Source organism: Ptychodera flava, chromosome 4 (assembly GCF_041260155.1).
Source record: "Ptychodera flava strain L36383 chromosome 4, AS_Pfla_20210202, whole genome shotgun sequence".
Lineage (NCBI taxonomy): Eukaryota > Metazoa > Hemichordata > Enteropneusta > Ptychoderidae > Ptychodera > Ptychodera flava.
The window spans coordinates 25,909,143-25,929,846 of NC_091931.1; the positions used below are offsets into that span (position 1 = coordinate 25,909,143).

At 41.5% G+C, this 20,704-nt stretch overlaps 2 protein-coding genes across 8 annotated transcripts in view; one reads left to right on the forward strand and one right to left on the reverse strand.

Annotated features, from left to right (window-relative positions):
* Positions 1–298: 298 nt before the first annotated feature.
* LOC139131295 (fibroblast growth factor 9-like) lies at positions 299–11,104 on the reverse strand. Of its 2 annotated transcripts, XM_070697295.1 has the most exons (4): positions 10,990–11,104; positions 8,919–9,232; positions 5,610–5,716; positions 299–3,615 (listed from the first exon to the last, which is right to left on the reverse strand). In XM_070697295.1, exons 2-4 carry the CDS (start codon positions 9,211–9,213, stop codon positions 3,295–3,297), a joined length of 723 nt encoding a protein of 240 aa, XP_070553396.1. In that variant the 5' UTR covers positions 9,214–9,232; positions 10,990–11,104; the 3' UTR covers positions 299–3,294. The 2 variants fall into 2 exon arrangements, with proteins under 2 accessions (XP_070553396.1, XP_070553395.1); XM_070697294.1 differs by lacking the exon at positions 10,990–11,104 and having other exon boundaries at positions 8,919–9,568.
* A 462-nt stretch (positions 11,105–11,566) lies between these two features.
* The window catches only part of LOC139131294 (calcium uptake protein 3, mitochondrial-like), a 98,438-nt gene continuing 89,300 nt past the window's right edge, over positions 11,567–20,704 (forward strand). For all 6 annotated transcript variants that reach the window (XM_070697287.1, XM_070697288.1, XM_070697289.1 and 3 more), the window contains exon 1: positions 11,567–11,812. In XM_070697287.1, coding sequence (XP_070553388.1) covers positions 11,597–11,812 — 216 coding nt within the window. In that variant the 5' untranslated portion in view covers positions 11,567–11,596. The remainder of the gene's footprint in view (positions 11,813–20,704) is intronic.

Here is a 20,704-nt window from a genome sequence, read left to right on the forward strand (position 1 = left end):
TATTGTCTTGTAATCGAATCAGATGAATGCCAACATCGTGTGGAAAATTGGAGGATGGGAAAGCTTGAGTTAGAAACGCGAAGCAAAAGATGCGCGCCAAGTTTTATCCAAATCAAAGAGTTCCCCCCATCTCTCTGGCCTTCAATTTTGCTCAAGCACCGTTGTTTGAAGGCTCCCCATGGGAAAAAATAGACCGACAGGTGATCACAAATACATCATTTCTAAATTTTGCTGTACAGCAAAGTTAACATACTCTATATAGTGACGTTAACATACAACAATAGAAGAGCCAACAGTCTTGTTTCGTTATCCTTATTGCTTTTTTGTTTTTATTGTCAAAGTTGTAAAAAGAAGGTATTGCGGTTACCTTGGTAAGAGGGTCAAGGGCAGTGTGGGTTGTCAATGGTTTACATAAGTCTACTACGTCTGTAAGCTGAACACATTTCTTCGTCTTCGTAATTCAAGATTGCCTTGTATGATTTGAACATGGTTTTAATTAACTATTTTACTTTGAATACACTCTTTACCCGCCATGCGCATTTCAGAATATCTTGGATTCACCAGTTTATACATACATACACGATTACACTTGCTACTCTACGGTCATGTAGTAACACGGGAATAGCTTTATATATAGGTGTTGGGTAGAAGAATTACTTATAGAAATTCGTACATTTTACAAGTAACAACAAAAGGATACATAAAATGCTGTAAATGGGCGATTATCACTGAATGATCCTCTACACAAACCAAAATGTCCCCGCACGGAACAAGTTGGTTTCACCACGCAGAAATCTGGAGCACTGCTGTCAGCGAAAGCAGGCCAAGCTTTTACTATGGATCAGATCAACAGGTGTTCGAAATCTGTATGACTGACATGAACAATAATTGTAAATTTTGGTGCCTGACAGGTCGGCTGAAGGCGCGCAATAACTTCCGTCCCTGATCGGTATACACCCACCCCACCCCACCCCACCCCACCCGCCAGTCAGCAACATCCCAGGTTTTCTGCGTGGTTGTGGGACCAGAAATTGTGGTTTCGCAAACACAAAAAGACCGGATTCCGCGCATTTGCGTTGCGTGAAAGTAACTTGGATCCGAAAGGGGTTAGTGAATTTCAGAGTGATTGATGTAACCCCTATGCTAAGAAATGATTGGTAAAAACACTTTCTCTGTACAACTTCTTCTTGGTGAACCACACTTAGTGCGCAACAGATATAATCAGAGTAAACTGACGACACACATGATTTACATATCATAAGTAATCTCAATCAGACAAGTCGATTTCTCTTAAAAAGATCATTTGTTCTTGGTAAATAAATAAATAAATAATATCTTTTTCTTCTTTCAATAGAAAAATAAATACATGGCTTTAAGTTTTTTTCCTTCCCTTTTCTGTCTGAAATAGAACGCAGTAACATTTGTGTAACACATTTTCTTTTCAAATTGCTTCAAGATTGTGTTGTACAAATCCTTTTCCTTTTAAAAATCCTTAAATTACAAAAATGAGCAAGTTGATGATAAAAGTGCTTATCTACCTCTATACATGAACATTATAGTACAGTTAATACATAAGGTTTAAGAGTAGTTTAGGAGCACGCACCGGCTCCTCGATTCACATCTCCCGATCACTGAAAAACATTTGCGCTAAACGATCGAAAGGGTTGGCAGATGTTTGGACGTCTGAGTGTGTAACTTTAAGTAAAAGTCTTGGACTAGGAAAAGGTCGATACGCTGAGCTTTGTTAAGACTGTAGTTGGAGGTAGCGAATGATCGATAGCGGACAGGATATGTGAGAATCAAGCAGCCTCTGTACAAAGAAATCTAAGTTTGTACACAGATGCCCCATTGAAGGTTTTTTTTGGTCGCAGATCGCTGATCCAGAACTCATACAATAACAGTAAAAGTTTGGAAAAATAGCTTTGTAGACTTAAACGGAAACCCTGGCGTAAGATGGGGCGCAATACTTCGAGCTGGGCTGAAACTGTAGCGACGATACGGAACGGAGAGAATCAGAGAAGTTAGAAAAAAGCCCAGTCGAAGCGGACCCTTGAAGGTTTAGAGGTGTGAGGTTTTGAAGGTTTTTCAAAAAAGCAACAAAAAATCCAAACAAATATGAGAAATTAATTGCACTCAGCTTGCCTGTTTTGATGTCTACATTGCTACATTGCAGAGAAACCGTCTTTAACATTATTTGAATTGTGATTCACGACTGCGGCAGTTTGCTTAATTTGTGGAATGAAATAGACAGGGTTGTGTCATCGGCTCAAATTCTCGCCCTGTAACAGGAATAGTTTGATGACCGTAATTTACGGTGCACCCAAGAAATTATGTCGAAGTGTCCAGATGTTATGAATATAAACGGAGCGTGCGTCGACACTTTCAACCTATCACTCATAATATATAAAAAATGGAGCATAAGAAATTGCCAGAAACGTCCAAAATAGTGTAAACGACGGCGTCCTGGTTATGGTCATGTTATTGTATGAGTCTGTAAGCGATTTTCTTATAAGCAAAAGGGAATGTTCAAGTTCTCAGTGACACAGTCTAAACTGATCGGTGTTAAACTCTTCTGTTAAGTTTCCCTCTCTCCCCGAGACTTAACCTGTTCACCCCTATTCCCTGTAAACAGGTCCACAATTACCATTGATAACAATTGATTTGGGCCAAACCATGGTAGTGAACGGGTAATGGGAATCGTCCATTGCGGCGCTCATGATATTCCACTCTAGAACATCACTATCGTCTCCGTGGTTACAATCTCAGAACGCGATTGGCTGTAATTATTCTAGCAAAGTTTTACAGGCTGGGGTCGTTTTGGGAGGTTTAACATGTTAAATGGATAATAATAAAACAATTTGGTCTACGTCCAAAAGTAACTTTCAATGAAAACTGATCATACAAATATGTACAAATAAATCGCTTCGGTCTTGCATGCTTTCGCTTCTTCCTTCGAGTTGGACAGCGTGTGCATCACCCACAGCCACAAATCGTCTACGACAGTAGGGCATCAGGCGGTCAGTGTTTGGTCGCCGTTCAAAACTAGATGATCAATCAGCGATCCAAAGGATAGCTGTACCATAAACCTACAGGCTTTTCTCGCTCTTTGTGCGCAAGGCCCCGGGTCTGTACCGGCGGACGTTCTCCTCGATCCTGGAGTGTCAGTGTCGTTGTCACGGCAAACATACAAATCCAGCCGAGTTGATCCCTGGCTCTCACAATTGCGCTCCATACGTAACTAGTTCCGCGAAGTAATAATAATATCCATGTCCTCCCATTGGTCCTGATTGAGTACTAACTGCTTCCAGACACAAGTGTGTCGTAGAGTCCTTGCACTTTCTTAATATCAACCGGTCGCGCCAAAAAATGCGTCATTTTTTGTTCGGTCCTCACGGTTGAGCCCTTTTGAGGTTTTCCTTTTGAATCGAACGCTACATACCAATGCTTCTTTCGTTTCTTTGATCTTTTCTTGTTTTTCTTCCTGGACTTTCTCCTCTTTCGATTTTCTCCCCTTTTCTTCTTCTTTCTTTTGTTGTCTTCTCTGACAGACTCGTATGTATTGTGCATATTTGGGAGCATCCCCTCCAAGAAATAGCAATCCGGCTTCAGCTCCGCCTGTGAAGGAACGGAAACGAAAGAAACTGTGATGTGACGATATTTATTCACAAATACGGATCACTGTGATACCCATAACGAAGAGTACAAACATGCATGTTGTTACTTTAATTTATTTTCTAAAGAGCTCTTGTTCGCACACGAGATGACGTCATCACTCTAGTTCGCCTGAGGACGTGAATACGATAATCGGGTGTGCGCATGTCCGCATCCGGGATATGGTTGAGTTTTTTGTCGCAAAGGAAGTAATACATACCGACTGAAAGAAAACCATGCGTGATTAAAGTATTTGGAAACTGACTGATTTTGAATTCTAAACTTTAATAAGACACGGATCAATGTGGGCATCACATTGTACTCCGTATATTTTATTTATCTAATATGTAATGTCTCGCTTTGTTGAATTTTCCCACGCCAGAAATTCAAGCGTTCTCACGGAATCGTGAATTTAGGCTTAATGGCAAGTCACGACTTCTGGCAAGACTAACAGTAATTTGCGTGAGTCTCCACAAGCTCCGTAATCCCTCCCTCATGTTGATGGATCGAGCCGAGTTCTGGCTTTATTTTATATGCAGGTAGTTTTTTTCCCCAATCTCCGGGCAGTGCTGATACTTGACCCGGATCATTATTGATGATCCTTCATGAGTATAAATAAGCGATAGCATGTGAACTTCGCCTGTAACTCGTCGTCACTATCAAAGACACCCGCATTTGCTCATTTTCGCCTCCTGACAACTTTACACGACATGATTTACCCGTGTGATTGGTTTTTCGATCACAGATACGCTGTATCGACATTTTTCAATGGTCGGAGTTTCGTCCCCCGTGCATAAAGTGGCATTCCATGGATTAGTACCAGCAACGTGTTCGTAATCTGCCGACTTCGCCATGCTTAACAGACGACGTCGGCCTTGCCGCTATATAAATTATATACGTATAATATGCCACTTCATTTCACATGCCCCAGAGGTTGCTTGTTTTCCAAACACAGGCTGTAATATCAGTCCTTGTCGACTGACTGGCCTAAAACAAACTTAGGAAAGTTTCGCGTCTTGTGAATAGATCAAATGAATAACTAAGAAGGAAAATTTTCGGTATACACTCAATGTTAGGGCAATAATATTCTTTACAGCTCCAATACCAGTGAAGGTAACAATTAACAGGATGTGAGTGATTAGCGTCGATCAAACGATCCTGCTCGAAGCAATATCTTCCAAAATTTCTAGCCGTAGTGTATGACATATACATTCAGATTTTAGTCCAAATATCCGGTGTATTACGTCTTTTCAAATAAATATTCAGTATTTACTGCTGCTAACAGGAACTTAAATTTGTGTAAACCGCTAAAGCTAACCGAGGGAATCCGGTAGTGAGTGTTTGTGATCCAGCCGCTTTTATCACAAACCATATACACAAAGTGTAAAAGTTGTCAGGGTAGAATTTTATTGTAAACCGAACTATATCATATAGGAAGTAACCAACAGTTTGCATGGCGTTCTTCGTTTTACAACGTACGATATTTCATTTTGAGCCGAATGGCAGTAATGATTTCTTAGTCTGTCACCCTTTCGCCCGTTTTTTTTGGTGACCAGCTAAGTTTGTTGAAGAGAAATGGCTGACTTCCTTTTATTCTGGTATGGTGGTCACATCACAAGATTTTACTGCCTTTTACAGTTGTCGTCGTTGCCTATACATGTCACTTTTCATTGACGGATTCCCCACACGCCGCTCGGCTGGCCTTCCCTCGGGTCAGAAGAGATAAGCGAACAACTCCAACAGTCTAGAGTAAAGAGCGCCATATAGCGGTGGAGTGCAAATGAATCTTAACTCATTACCACTCAGCGCAAACTGAAGGCGAACTTCGATACTGTTCTTTCCTTATATAGAGAAGAACGGCCGATAGCTGGCTGAACTATATACATTTGGGCAGGAAGAATGCCATGGAATCATTCCGTAGTATAAAAAGCACGTCAAAATGGCGCAAATTTGCTTACCGATGCGTAGAGCCGACCTTTCTTGTTCATGGCAAGGTAGTATCCACTTGCTACACCTCTGATGGCCATCGTGTTCGGTGGATGTATTGAAACGAATTGTATGATTGCTGTCAAATAGAAAAATACGATGCGGTTATAGTTGGTTACCAAAAGAATATATATGAGAGAGAGAGAGAGAGAGAGAGAGAGAGAGAGAGAGAGAGAGAGAGAGAGAGAGAGAAGAGAGAGAGAGAGAGAGAGGAGAGAGAGAGAGAGAGAGAGGAGAGAGAGAGAGAGAGAGAGAGGGGGAGGGAGGGAGGGGAGAGAAGGGGGTGTGGGGTAGACAGGCATACACACCGACAGATGCAGAAAGATTATGATAACATCTTAGATTATGATAACATAAAACATGTTGCATGTTTGTGAAAAACAAAAGTTTTGTTAAAGATGGCTGATTACAAACCCAGTGTTGTTCAACAATCAGAAAACGTGCTAATAATAGTCTCTCAATGGGATTTAAAGCATAGGCTAGGCACATTTAACGATCGCAGTAGAGCGTGTTTTAGTTCGGTCATGAAAAGTGCATGCACCTTGAGGACTTGAAAAGCGTTTGAAAGATGTTGAACGCTGTCCTGCAGGGTCGATGTTTGGCAAATGTGGTACCGATTAAAAAGCAAAGCGGGGGAAAACGGTCGAGTAAAATTGATGAGCTCTCCATCAATATAGTTAGTGAGCTTAAACGTCATCATGCGCTCTAATGATACGATGATACGGGGAATTTGCTAATGTCCTCTTCAGTTCAAACCAAATTAGCGAGCAGATTGTAACTATATGCCACATGAAATGTCCAAATCATTGCTTCAGGTATCAACAGGCGTTAGATTCTTATTACGTGCAACTTCCAGACCAACAGTCTGATCTCAGTTGGCCATTTCAACACAGCTGTACCAGTGGGCAGTAATACAAATTTCGGTAGAAAATGGGCAACGCATTTGAAACGCTCCTTTCAATGCGAAGAGGGCATTTGCTTTCTCATTTCGGGATTGGAAGCTTGGCTACTTTGGGCGAGGTTTCGTCAGAAGTTAGTGTTCAGAAGGGCGTAACGAGAGGAGAACGTCGCTTTCAAAGATAGTTTGGATACGACACTTGGATCACCTGTTCTCGGTAATGGGAGTTCGCCAACCGTACCGAAGTGGAGGAGCTCTGCTGTCTTCTTGACCCCCACTCCTTTCATTAAACGACATTCGCGTGTTCATGCCTGCGGTGTGTTGCAGTCGACAGCAGTTCCACAGCATGTCGTCGGCCAGGACGAAAGACTTTCTTTTGATATATAGGGACTCGGCGCGCTGCGGGCATTCCGCAAGTATTGAATTTAATAACCTGCACGAGTGGGTACGGTCTTCCTTTCACGGCTTCTCGTAATTCTGCCTTAAAACAGGAATATTTCGCACGCATGACTGGGCTTCGGCTAAAGAAGACACCAGTGTCCCCCTCGGGTATGTATGTTGAGTTACCTGATGGCCCGTACAAAAGCTGCGAAAAAAAGAACCTGACAGACGACCGCCCGCGTGAAGAATACTGACTTGCCCAACCTGTAAACAAGAATGACGGATTTTTTTTGCTCTCGTACCTGTTAATATACCACGTCTTTACTTTTCAATTAACAACTGTGTCAATAAGGACTGGGTAGCTTAAGTTTCACAATTCTTTGCATAGACTTTGATACTGAGGACGAAAAACCAATCCCTAGACTATAATTAATTCAAAACTGCACATATTTCATGGAAGTATTAAACACACACTTCAAAGGACTCCTTTACCATGTGTTTAAAGCTCGACAACTATACCTCCGTCTAATTTCGCGGCGTGAACAGAGGTAAGGCCAGTGGAATTTAAGTTATGACGTTCTCGACGATTAAACTGTTCTCGCTATAGTTACGGGGGCCAGATGCCAGGAACGCGACTCACACGAATGACCTTGCCTTTTGACCGCCCGCAATGGCCAAACTTATTGCAACTCGGAGGTCTATCGTAGATCACGTTCAGTGAGGTTTCAAGAGCGACACCTCCTCCAGTTTTTTTTATTATTATTTTGGGGGAGGGGAGGCGGTCATTGGACATTCTAACTTGAACCGTGTTGATGGTCGAGTAGTGGTGACGTCAGGAGTTTCTTTGACAGAGGGGTCTTCTTTGTGTGGCCGCACAAAGGCAGGGCTGAAATTTACATAGTCTATCATATTACATTGTAGATGTTAAACAATTTGGAACCAAATACAAAGGTTTAACAAAGCAAGCCACGGCATGCTCCGGTCGAGGCAGATGACCAGTGCCGTAGCCTAACTTGCCCGTTCCCCTCTGCTCTGAATCGATAGGGACTCATTTCGTATCTGGTACGGTGGTCTTACGGCAGGACCGGAATGTTCGGATGCCGTAGCCTCTTGGATAACGGGGACCAGTGCTTAAAAACAAGGAATAATGTACTTAAGTGGACTTAATTATTACTGTCAAAGATCGTAAAGGGCAAATAAGGGCGGAGATATAAGCCTATATACTAAAGGTACTAAGTCTCGTGAACAGAATGAATGGATAGTGACCCCGCTTTAGGCAACCTGGCCAATTTTTCTGTACGGGCCTAAATAGTGTCGCGCCGACAAAATCAGTCTGTAAAGTCAAAATAATCGCAAATGTCAGTTGAAAGGTGACATTTGGTCTATGCTTGACGAAGACTTGTCCAAACAGTTTTGCCAGATAAGTAGAGCTGTGACTTTGCAGCAGTGACTTGTTAATGTAGTCATGATGGAACATGTTCCAGAGACTGCCCGAAGGTATTCATGTGTCGAACACCGTCTGTAATGTCGTAATTGGCGGACAACAGACACGGGGCAGCAAGAGTTGCCCAAGAAAAAAAAATTAAGTTGGTCGCACTTGGGTGGCAAGTTGCCGAGATGAAAGCGAGAGAGAGCCGGACTTTTCCACCAGCGACGTCCATGTCGTGGCGTTGCGGCAGGGCCGATTTTGTAACGTGGCAGGCATCGCCGCCTGTCATCCACTGCAGAGCACTGTAGAGTGTGTAGGGAAACTAGTGGGGTAAACACACTGACAGCATGAGCGGCACAGTTACAATGACAGCGGGCCGCGGTGCTGTCACCACGGCGCCCAATACATCTCTACACGCGGGGAACTTAGTCGGCAACATGTTATTCTCTTCCCGTCTCAGATAATATGCACCTGCATTGTCATGGAAACACGAGGTGTTTGAAGTGTGCGAACTAAAATATATAGTACAAAGCCTAAAAAGTGGCGAAAAGAATAAATGAACAAAAATATTACCGTATCGGTTATTGTCCTCTTGTGTTCCTGAAATATTCCCGTCAGAAAAGATTTGTAAATGATAACCGCTCCTGCAGTATAGTTGTCTGTATTGCAATGCTTCAACCCATGCGGCTATAGTACTCCTGACTGTCCGATCGGCTCCCCTTGCTCCACTCGCATCCAAGTTGTACGCATAGGGTTCATCATTGGCAACATTCGCCAGTAGTCCTACCTCCGTCTGCAGACGTGTGCTATTAGTCGGTGCTGGTCTTGCTCCGGCCAGTCCAATCAGGAGGTATATCACAGCTATCATCGCCGTGGTAGTGCTGGCACTAAAAATACCCATAATACAAGCAGTCATTTAGTAAATGCTAGAAATCTGTGTAAAGGGATAAAATTCACATGAGCTTCCAAATTTTGTGTATTTCCCGGGGTTTTAAAAATCCCACGAGCGTGCGCACCGCACAGCAATATCGTCGTCCGACAATCGTTGAGTATGTTGTTAGGACTGCGCACACACTGTTTATATACATGCTCCAAACGTAGACATGTATGTAAATAAGTTTGCCTGGGTATGTCGACTATTCCCTTGCTCAGCGCAGCCCACGGGTCCATAAAAAAACGCAGCTATTCGGAGATCATAGCTCACACAAGGTCTCCGTTCAACTGACGCGCCCGATTCGAATAGCTCATATTTAACAATGAGCCAACGCGTGACAGAACAGGTCGGAGAGCTGATCGCAAATGAGGAGTGCGCAGCCAGTGTGAAAATGAGATGCCCTAACTTTGAATAATGAAGTGTGACCGGTCTAGCCTCAGCATGTCACCACAGTATCTTACTACCCTGGACTTGAGTAGCAATCCTGGAAAACACTGTGGGCAATTGATTCGTACCGATCATGGCATGGAGGAAGAGGCGAGCGCTTGTATAACTCCGTAAATTTCCGTACCAACGCCTTCTATATGTTCGCGTGTAAATTGGTCGTCTCCCAGATCAGTCGATTGGTGTGTTTAGATCGGTGTTATCTTTATCAAACTAGCATTTTATCACCTAATCGCTCATCTTGCTGATATATATGTACAACAATAGAAAAACACAATGGGTACTTTACGGTCCGAAAGCGTCTAGTTGGTAGATGAATAAACGGAATTCTGAAGAGAAACACGTGCCAAAGAAAAATAGGTATGAATCAATTACACGCGAAGTAATAACCATGTATACGTATTGACCAATTATGTAGTTAGACATTTTTTCAATCTCGCCGCTCATGTTAAACAGCGAGGAGCGCTATCTATTAGCTCACACGAGGGCGCTGGTGCGGGTGCGTATGAACCTAAATTCCGGGTCTACTAACGTCAAATCAGTGCATGGGAACGTGAACGTCGGGGCCATCCCTATCACCAACTGAAAACAATAGTTTGTTTGATCAAAGTAAACGCCTACGCTACGTGCCGATGCAACTTTACTCGTGCCGCCTCTACACCGCCGTAGCCAACGTAAAGCATTCCGCTAATGGTGATCCGAACATAATCTCAGCGGCCCTTTTTTTCTGCGAAGCTCCGACAAATTCCTGAGAGGCGGGTTTCATTCATGGCACGCTAGTGTGCGGAATTGAGAATATTGATATTTTGATCGCACTTAAACCGTTTTTTTCTTGACACGGAAAACGACTGTGTTAATGTCTCCCATTCGTCCCTGTCTGCCAATGCTACATCCGTAATATCTTTTAGATTTGTCTCATACATTGGAACCTCTCCATCAATGTACAATATCAAGACTTTTTAGAGCTGTAAGTCTTATAAAGCACTGCGACAGCTATTATTTCTTGAATTAAATTCGTGAAGACACTTATATACCACTAAAATAAACTTATCCGTTGCTTTACAGTAAAAATGGCAGTAAATTAACGAACTATAATTAGCAAAATAGTTCACTTCACAAAGAAAAAAGTGGATGATAAAATAATTTGCACCACCTCGAGCAACTCTGGGATCACTGAGTTAAGATTAAGAAGAATGTAGAAATGAGAGAGAGAGAGAGAGAGAGAGAGAGAGAGAGAGAGAGAGAGAGTGCTAGGCTGCCACTAACCTATGTCAGACGGTGATAAAGATGAAGTGAGATGTTCGCTCTAGTATGTGTAGGACGCAGCGGCAGGAGCCCTCCTTGTTCGTCCCCTCCGCTCTGGATCAACTTGTGCTCGTATCTCGCCTTTGCTTCGACTTAAATGCAATCGCGTGGTGGCCTGGGGAACAACAGGAAACTCCCCCGCCGTACAAATTAAGCGCGATGCCAGGTGAGAAAAAAATGAATTCTTGTAATCCAGAGCCGTCGATACGGGGGAATCCCTTTCTCTATTGTTATTTATAGCTTATTGTACTGCGATGTGGGCACTCTGACGCGAGGGGCATTCGGTTCACACAGTACATACTTGTCTCTTGGTTATGCCCTTTAGGAAATCGTGCCGAGATCTTTCTTCTGTAGATAGATATTATTTGCACAATATTGAGGTATTAGTCCTAATTTATTATTTCACATAGGCGTACAGAGATAGGGCACGTTCCACTCAAACAGGGCAGGACTTGCTTTATGCAAGTAAGTAACAGGTTTTAGGTAAATAAAGAATATGTAAAGAGACAGGAACCAGAGAGGGCGTGGTGTTTGATGAGCATGCGCATACTGGTCGGTAAGATTCAAGATGGCGGCAGCTGGAAGAAGACTTTTCAATATTATTCGGTCGTCTGAAGCACCCCTTCGAACGTTTTCGTCAAAATTTTCGAAACGTAAAGCAACTAAGTTTTCCATTTTTGGTTTTGGTGGCGTGTGTGCAGCGGCGGGAACTTTGGTATTTTATGTCTGCCGAGATGTCGTCAGAAACCCACCTCTTCTACCCGCAGTGATTGCTAAAGAGAAGGTAGGCCCTGTCATCTACGTAAACACAACTACGAAAAGGCACGAAATGCGTAGGCACGAACTTTGAGCATGCCGCGGCAATCTAAGTGAGATACGTCACAGATATTTTAAACTTGCCGTCCATAGCTCAATGCTATCACGATGGCTTATCCGTGAAAACGAACACCATTCTGTGTCAATTTGTTTCGGTATTCATGTGAACGGACGAGTCTCGGCTCCCACTGTAACAAGAGCGAACCTTTTCACATATGTAGAGCGAAACAAATAAACAAACGAATGCACACTTGCAAATGAGACAGCAATTCACATGTTTTGATGTATTGTAAACATCTTAGGCATGGTTAACATTTCGAGAATGCCGTTTTAATTTCATTTTCAGTCTGGTCCTGTTACAGTGGGAGGAGTACTCCGTCGTTGACATGAAGCACTCGTGACTCAACGTCAAGCGGTGTTACAGTCTATACAGTCGCAGTCTATATACCCTGGAAAAAGATATTTTCTAGGGTATATGGTAGTATAGACGGGGAAGACGTCCTTCATATGTAACTACTAGTACATGTCTTGGGACAGTATGTGATCAGGGCTGTCAATGTTTTTCAGAATAGAAGGGTACAAGTGAAAGAACAGGAGGGTACAACCTTGTGCGGAGCGAAGCGGAGCAAGGCGTGCGCGCAAGCGCACGCGGGGGGAGGCCAGGAGGGGGGTGTCCCCCTCCTGAAGCTGAAGCTTTTCTAATTATTCATCTTCAATTGGTGGCCTGTGGTGGCACTTTTGAGGGCAATTTACTGTCAAGTTTATTATAACTGAAGTATAAAAAGTAACATGAAATTGAATCTTGTGAAATAAATTATGGAAGACAAACAGAAGTATTACGGAGTTTATATGTTTATTGATATACCAGGTTATTATTATTGCCTACAAATTGTGTTGAATTACAACCTGCTTAATAAAGATCATAATCTGAACCATAATCAGAATCACTGGAGTACTCATCTAAGCCCAAGGCTTGTATCGGTATAGCAGTACCAGCTGACAATACCTCAATATTGTGTGATTCTCAGGCTGATGAAACAGTAGCTTCAGAAACCACATCTGAAAAACTATTTCTTCAGATGTAGCTTTAGAAACTACACCTGCAGAAACTATTTCTTAAGAAACAACATCTGCAGAAAGTAATTCCCATTCAAAAACAGCTAATCGTATTAGAATCTAAAAAAATCTTGTCCCCACTGTAAAACTGATGTCATAACGTCACGACAAAAAATTCCGATCTGCGTCTGGTTGATACTGCTGTAATTTTATTTTGTCTGTTTCAAGACCTCTCCTCAGAGTTACCGGCTATGAATTTCCAGTGTGAAAATTTACAAATGTAATGGGGTAAATACGAGACCATTACCAGAGACAATTTGAGTAGACGCTACGTCATACAAACAATTACAAAATACAATACTCAAGTTTACATCCACTAATGAAATTGCGTGCCTTCGTTGTCCGTCGGCCTCTCAGTTGACAAGATTGAGAGTATGTTGATTTATTTACGTAGTAAATCCTTGCGCGTGAAAGTTAACGATCAAATATTTTCTCCTGATGACTATCATAGTATCTATTCTGATATCCCTCACAGTAGTCAGAGTTTTGTCGAAACCCACGCCTGCCAAGTGGGTAGGCTCACTACATGCATGTTATATCCATATCCAAAACATGGTTTACCGCCGCGCCGCACGTACGTGCAAGATACCGCGAAAGTATATAGTCAAGCCTAGCTAAATTTTGTGATTGCCCTAAACATTAAAAAATGTTGGTCTTGGTAAATGATTTTGAAGGATCGGAATACCGATATTTGCTTTTGAGGAAAGATTTCGGATGTCGGAAAATATTTATCAAACTTCAATACTCGGGCCTTCGAAACAATCACAGTACACAGCATGTACAGTACTACCGTATGAATACATTTCATAGAACGGCGGCTTGGTGCAAACAAATTCAGTGGTAGTCAAAACTCACTAAAAATTATGTCAATCCCCACAAAGTTTGTTTTGCGTTGAGTAAACGATTCTTACTCATTGTAAAGAGCGTTCACGATCTGCAAACGGGAAAACAAATCAAAAATTCCAGTCGCTAAATACACGTAATGCTATGGCACTTTGCTCAGACGCGGCGTGAAATCTACATTGCATGCTATACCATTGATGGATTGAAACCCCGATCACTGAAATTCCTCAGGAAAATAAAATGATTTACAAATATTGACATTACTTTTATATCCAGAGCTAGTGTGAGCCTCTCGGGGGTCTTTTTTGGACCCATAAATCCAACGAGGCTGTCGACTTTCGTAGCCATATCGATCGTGTACGTCCGAAAACCAATCAGAACACGTAAAGCTTTTTGACAGTACCGATTACAACCAATCAGAAATCGGCTACCAACGAGCCTTAGGGGCTGCGCCTCTGTAGCACAGCGCAGCCAACGGTAGAATTTGGACAGGAAAGAATTCATAACGTGTGTAAAGATCATTATTGCAGGCCTTGAATAGGGAAAACAGGCGGCGGCAAGACCTGTGTCAGACGGCGATTTGCCGCCGGTGACCGGCTATAATTGACAGCCCTGTGTGATGGGAAACATCTTGTATCCCCATAGCCCCTATGACAGAGCCTATATTCTGTTGACAATTGCCTCATTTACTAATAGTACATCACATGTAGTATTGTACTAGCTGGATAGCCTTGTAGGGGCATTGTTTTGATGTTGGCACAGTTCAGAGGGTCGTATGAACATAACTTTCAGGACAGTCTTTCATGGTAATTGTCACTAGGTATTCAAGTCATATGATAGAATCTTTTACCGAGCGGTTTGCTTCTGTTATTGAATTCTGAAAATGTGTGGGAGTGGATTTTAAAAGCGGTCTTTGATGACTAAAGATATGAATGTTAAGTCTTTGATGCTCATATAATGATCAAGACCACGGTATACAAAATATGGTGTAATAAAAGACGAGTACCCAATGAGTCTTACAGTCTTTTAAAGTAATATAAAATACAATTGTTCACTCAGTTGAATGTCAATCTCCATTTGGCATAACTTTTCTGTACATCCATTAGCTTTGCTATGCTTTGTAAAATTCTGTACAGTTTCATGTTCCACTTCCCAAATCATATAAATGCGCCTGGTGTTCAACATGTAAACACGATGCCTACCGCTTCTGTAATGTCTAATATTATTTGTTGAAGTCTGGACTAGAATTCATTTGTAAACAATATCATGGCATTTTGTACACAATGTCATTGTGTTGTGTTTGTGAGGCTAACCCTTTGGGGGTACAGATACTGTGCACCAAAACCAGGTCGCACCACACAGTGTTGTCCCGAAAGCCTTTCGTCCCCAAACCACCTCTTCTCAAGTATTACGGTACTTCACCTCATACCACTTCCCCCAAGTGCCACCTCATACCAAAACCACTTTGTCCTAAGTACCAACCGGTCAACAAACGGTTGTTGGTCACAGTGCAACATTTTCACTATATTGGACTGTACATGTAATTTTGATGCATTTCCATGTCAAAACATTTTGACTAATATAACATACCTTCGCCCAGAAACCATAAAAATTGTATAGAATTGAAAAAAGAAGAATAACACAAAATGACGTACACATGTGCAGTCACAGCTCTGAGAGTAATAGTGTTGCAGAAGTGTCCATCTATGGCAATGCAATCTCCCATACCTTTGTAGTGCTGGTAAAAACAATGACTGGTGCCTTGTGCAGAATTGTGTGATGACAGTTTCTTGACAAACTGTTCACTTTCGAGAAGTTGGTTTTTTGAATAGATAGGTGATGAAATCTTCATGAGCATTTGTGGGTAGTTTTCAGCTTTAATAGTTGGCAACACTTTGGGGCAAAGTGGAGTTATTTTGGGTGTAAAATGCTTTTTGAGGTGAAATGACTCTTGGGGGAAGAGGTTTTTGGTACAAGGTTGTTTTGGTGTGAGGTGGTTTTAGTGCAATATGGTATGGGACAAGGTGATATGGTGGGACTTGGTTTTGGTGTGAAGCATCTGGCAACCACTTCGTACTTCAGCATTCTCCAGGAAGAATGAGGAGAAAGCGTTTTTGTTTTCTAAAACAAAAATCAACAAAAATGTGATCAAAATTAACAGCCATTATCCCTTTAAGAAAATTCAAATCCAAAATGTTAAACCTGGTCATGTGGTACGACTTGGTTTTTGGTGCAAAGTGTCTGGCAACCACCTTGTCTTTCAGTATTCTCCACAAAGGAGGTAGTCTAGTCCCTACCAGAGTATTTTTGCCTTCAGAGATTTTTGGCCTTCTCCCATTCTCCGTCTAGCCATGAGATTAATGATAAAGCTACAGTATGCAAAAACTGCTAATTTTAATGTGAATGGTCGCCAACAGAGACTCTGGCGTCCATTTCAAAGTCAGTCAGTTAAAATGGTCCTCTCGTGGTTTTTCCCGTGGTAGTAATATTGTAGCTACGCCCATAACAAGTCACATGAGATGATAATATTTCAAGTACAGTAAAAAATGGCAATCTTTTTTATTCCTTCGAAAATTTGTTTGCATCTATCCAGTGGAAATAAAATTGCATTCCTGTTCCCTAACAGTGACATAGTTAATAAAGTAAGCTTAGTTGACGGAAACAACTTTAGTCATACTACTACTAGAGTAATAGTCAACATAGATTTGACCTATACATGTAATATGTCTCTTTCTCCGTCAGCCATCAAGCCCTGGCTTTAGTTGTCCAGTAAAATATTAGCCATGAAAACCAAAATTAGAAATTGAGAAAAATCTGTCTCTGAACTGACAGATCAAATTGGTCTACCATTGTAAAATGTGTGGAGAGGTTCAGGCAGCGGTGTAGCCCCAACCCCAATCGTTGTTAAATTAATGACATATTGCCAGTGATACCCAGCATTATGGAAGAATGTGTTCCTCTGTATTCCCTATTTTTCGTCAAACTTGGATTCTATAAAACTCCATGTACAGCTAAACAGACTTCCCTTCTGTCAAATCAGAATATAATTCCTGTTAACGCCCCATTGCCTGTATTTTTTGCATGATTTTCAACAACATTCTTTGAAAAAAAAGCAACTTAATGTAAAAGTGCTTATTGAAGTGTGACAACGGAATGTTTTGAAGGTGTTGAAGCCCCCGAAATTTTTCTCTTGAAGGTCCAACTTTCAACCTAAGATTGATACAGTACTGCCAGAGTGCAGCTGTTGAAAATTTTTGAATGTCTGCTTTTAGCCAATGCCATTTCAAAAAATATTCCTAGTTCAAGTTCAACAGAAGTAGTAAAACACTGGTTACTTTGGTAAGTGCAAAATTAATACTTCAAAAGTATGTTTTGATATGAAGAGCATTGATGGACATTGCATGCTGTTGGATGACAGATTGAAATCACATGGAATTTCAAGAAATAGTATTAACCATGATTTCGTGAAAATTAGGCATCCTTTCACTTTTATACTGAATTTAACCTGGTTAGTTGCCGTTGATTTCCCTTGTCCTGTTAGTATTCTCGAGGGCAATAGCTTTGTTTTATCATGGTAAACTTACAAATTTACTATGAAAAATTCCATGATCTTGTGACGTCAGTGTTGTTGCGAAAGGCAATGTTGTGATGGACATCATGTTTTATGGCAAAATACCTCCCTGTTCAAGATGACAAAGTCTGAAGACAGGTACACAGTAAAATGCATCAATTGACAGAGACAAAACATGACAAGAGAGTCTCTCTGGGTACCCTAACCTGCAATGAGGTCATGACTTTTTTCAACCCCGCAACTGTTCAGCTCATTAACTTGCTGAAACTTGAAAGAGAGTGTTTTCCATAGAGGAATACCTTCTTTTGTCTGCGTTGTAAATATGTCTTGTCGCTATACCTGCAGAAAGGTATTCAGATAAGTTACAGCCAGATGTTTATAGTGTGGGTCTGACACTGTGTCATGGTACTAAATTTTTAGAACACAATCACAGCACGCATTGCAGCAGTTACTCTTACCTGTTTTCAGGGATATTATCTCTAGATATTCTGTCTCAGCAACTTTAAATGAGTGTGAACATGAATTAGGTGATGTAAAATCACATACAATCAGCAAGAATGATGTACTCTATGGTAAATATAGACTATTAGTTTAACTTTGAAGTAAACTAATTCTTTCATCAAGTGTCAAATTCTTGCAAAAGAACCTATGTCAACAGTTTTCCGGGATCGTTGTACTTTTATTCTTGTCTTTTCCAACTTTTGCAAAAAACTGTATTGGAAAAACTATGCTTGTCTTGTTAGTACTTAGTTTATTACTTTACTTTGGGATTTTTGAGATCGTAAAATTTGCTAGCCAGTCGGAGGTCATCTTCCATAGAAAAGTGTGAAAGAATTGTCTGCATGTAGCAACAGGTGAGACCTGGTTCTTGACCTATGTCTGACCTGGGCAATAGGCAACAACACAAACAAGGAAGAGTAAATCTGGAAGAAGAATGCAAGGCTGGATAAGTGTAAAAAGATGACAGTGTCGTGAGGGAGCCAGGAATTTTGCCATGGCAACACATACAATGTACACTACTATCATGCTATTAAGAGACACCTTGAGATCAATGCTGCAGCAGACATGTGTGCCAAATTGGCTCAGTGTCTGGTACTGGTAGCAGTTGAACGGGAGATCAGGTTCAACACTGAAGTATGCTGCCCAAAGGTTAGACACAGTCTAAGTAGAGTCACGCTGGACAAAGAAAAGACCTTTTGCCAAATTATTGAAAGGCATTACAGAAAATATTTAAACGGACATATGTATATTCCTCCGCTTTTACTTTTGTTGTAACTGTAAACATTATCCTGAGGAAATGTTCCTAAAGTGTTTTTGTTGTACATTTGTATCTTTGCTTGTTTATGTCTCTTAGCATTGGGTATTCACTGGTATCGCGTTTCATGGACGTGAAAGAAACTTCTAGCTGCACTGTCATGCATATGCACCTCTACAGGGGAAATCTTTACAGGTCTGTGGTGTCCTGTTTCAATCTCTATGAGAGTTTGTTGTAGGGAAAACACTGGACAAACACAATTATGACTTCAAAGACAAACCTGTAAGGGTTAGCGTGTTTCCTTTTCACCACCTTGAATGCCGTACATTTATGGTTATCAAGGAAAGCAAACTTGCCGGTAATTTCATGGTCAGAATCGAAAAACCAACACGGTGGTTCTCTGGCCTCGAGGGGTGGCAGATCAGAGTTACAGACAGTAGCATCAGGCACATCTGGCAGAGGACGGAAATTTGCAGACATTTCACAGGTCTTTTAGCCGTTAATGTCTGTTTGAGAGTAAAGTGTCCACAGAGCGTAAGTGGTGGAACAGTTCAAAATACCTATTACGGCTGAATAGTCTCTTTTGAAAGCCCGCAACAAGTGCCATATTAGTAATATCCCTTTTGGCTGTGTAGAATTCTTCACAAGGTATGCATGCATGGTATGTTGCCTGTTTGACCATTTGCCATCAGAGTTGTGACACTTGGCTAGCAGATAATAAAGCCCTTATTTATAGCATGCGAAAACGAGGAAAGAAAGTTGATATACTTCACTGTTGCATTCACTCTTTTCAATATCAACATTTTCTTTACTCATTGCGAGAGGTATTCTGTGTCTTGGATGTATGGTTGAAGCTGCATTAAGTTTCAACACTGCTAATGTCTGACCCAGTGAAAGAAAAATTGTGATGGTCATAGGACTTCGATGCACACCGCTGCATCAGAGATGTTCAACAACAAAAAGACGTCCCCTTCTAATTACAAACTGTGTTTCATAGTTTATTCACTTGTAAAACTTTCTTGGTTTGGATTTCATGTGTTTTACCAACATTTTGGCTCCCAGAAACCCCCCAGACGACGTGCCCTGAACACCTGATCCACAGTGTTCCACCTTCTGATTTCAGAAGGTGCAAATGGCACGGGATCGTGTGTGTGGTCTGCAGCAAGCAAACACTGGTACCTTCATTTCATAGCACAGTGAACATTGTTACTATTAATCTACATAGCATAGGATAGAAAGGAAAAAAAAGATTGGTAGCACCCTGTCCCCAACAGTATCAGAAAAGTTGAAAAATGTAAAGTCCTCCATGGATGGTTGGTTGTTCCAAACAGGTGCCTCACCGTAACCAGTCATCAGTTTCTCTCACCATCATTTAATTTTTTTGGAAATACTGCAAAACACCAAAATGGTAACAAGAGTTCAAGTGCAGAGTCCTAGGACTGTCCTTGAACACTGAAGCAAACACAGCTTGTTGGCACTGGTGTGTCGGAAATTTTTCTCTAGTTGGCCATTGTAGTCTTCAGACAGAGAGTGCGAGTTTATTGTGCCTTGGCTGCCTGCCAGTTTCAACTGTCACGTTGTATTGAAACGGGTCAGGGTATCTCTTCGTTCTAAATAGACTGGAGTACAAGGGAAGCTGTGAATTATATTTTATACTGTATACCTTCCTTCCGGCATGATCAGGTGTAGCGGTATGTTGTGACATGCAGGTGGATTTTGAAACTTGTGTACCGTACAGGTATGAGTGATGGACCTCTGAAACCAAAAGGTGTTTTTTTCATGGAGATTTGGCTGACTGTGGATACCTGCCAACTCTCACCTTTCTATGATAACTCTTGATTTTTTCATTAGCTGAAGCTATTGTGTGAACTTTATGGAAAGACAACAATGTAAATGTTGTTTTGTCAATAGAACATAAGCATTTACATGAAGTAGGTTGCCTATGGCAAGACGCTTTGGGAATATTCCTCCAGGAGTCAAAGCTAGGGTAGAAGACTGCAAACAGACAAATGTGAATTTCAATGGGTATGTGCGTCTTTGTAAGAATTATGCCAGGATATGCCAGTGATTGTCAG

Excerpts from the sequence above, each read along its gene's own strand:
- LOC139131295 (XM_070697294.1), bottom strand. The coding sequence starts at position 9,261 with ATGACTGCTTGTATTATGGGTATTTTTAGTGCCAGCACTACCACGGCG. Across the intron at positions 5,717-8,918 it reads AGAGGACAATAACCGATACG|CAATCATACAATTCGTTTCA; the intron begins GTAATATTTTTG and ends TCTATTTGACAG. Across the intron at positions 3,616-5,609 it reads AAGGTCGGCTCTACGCATCG|GCGGAGCTGAAGCCGGATTG; the intron begins GTAAGCAAATTT and ends GTTCCTTCACAG.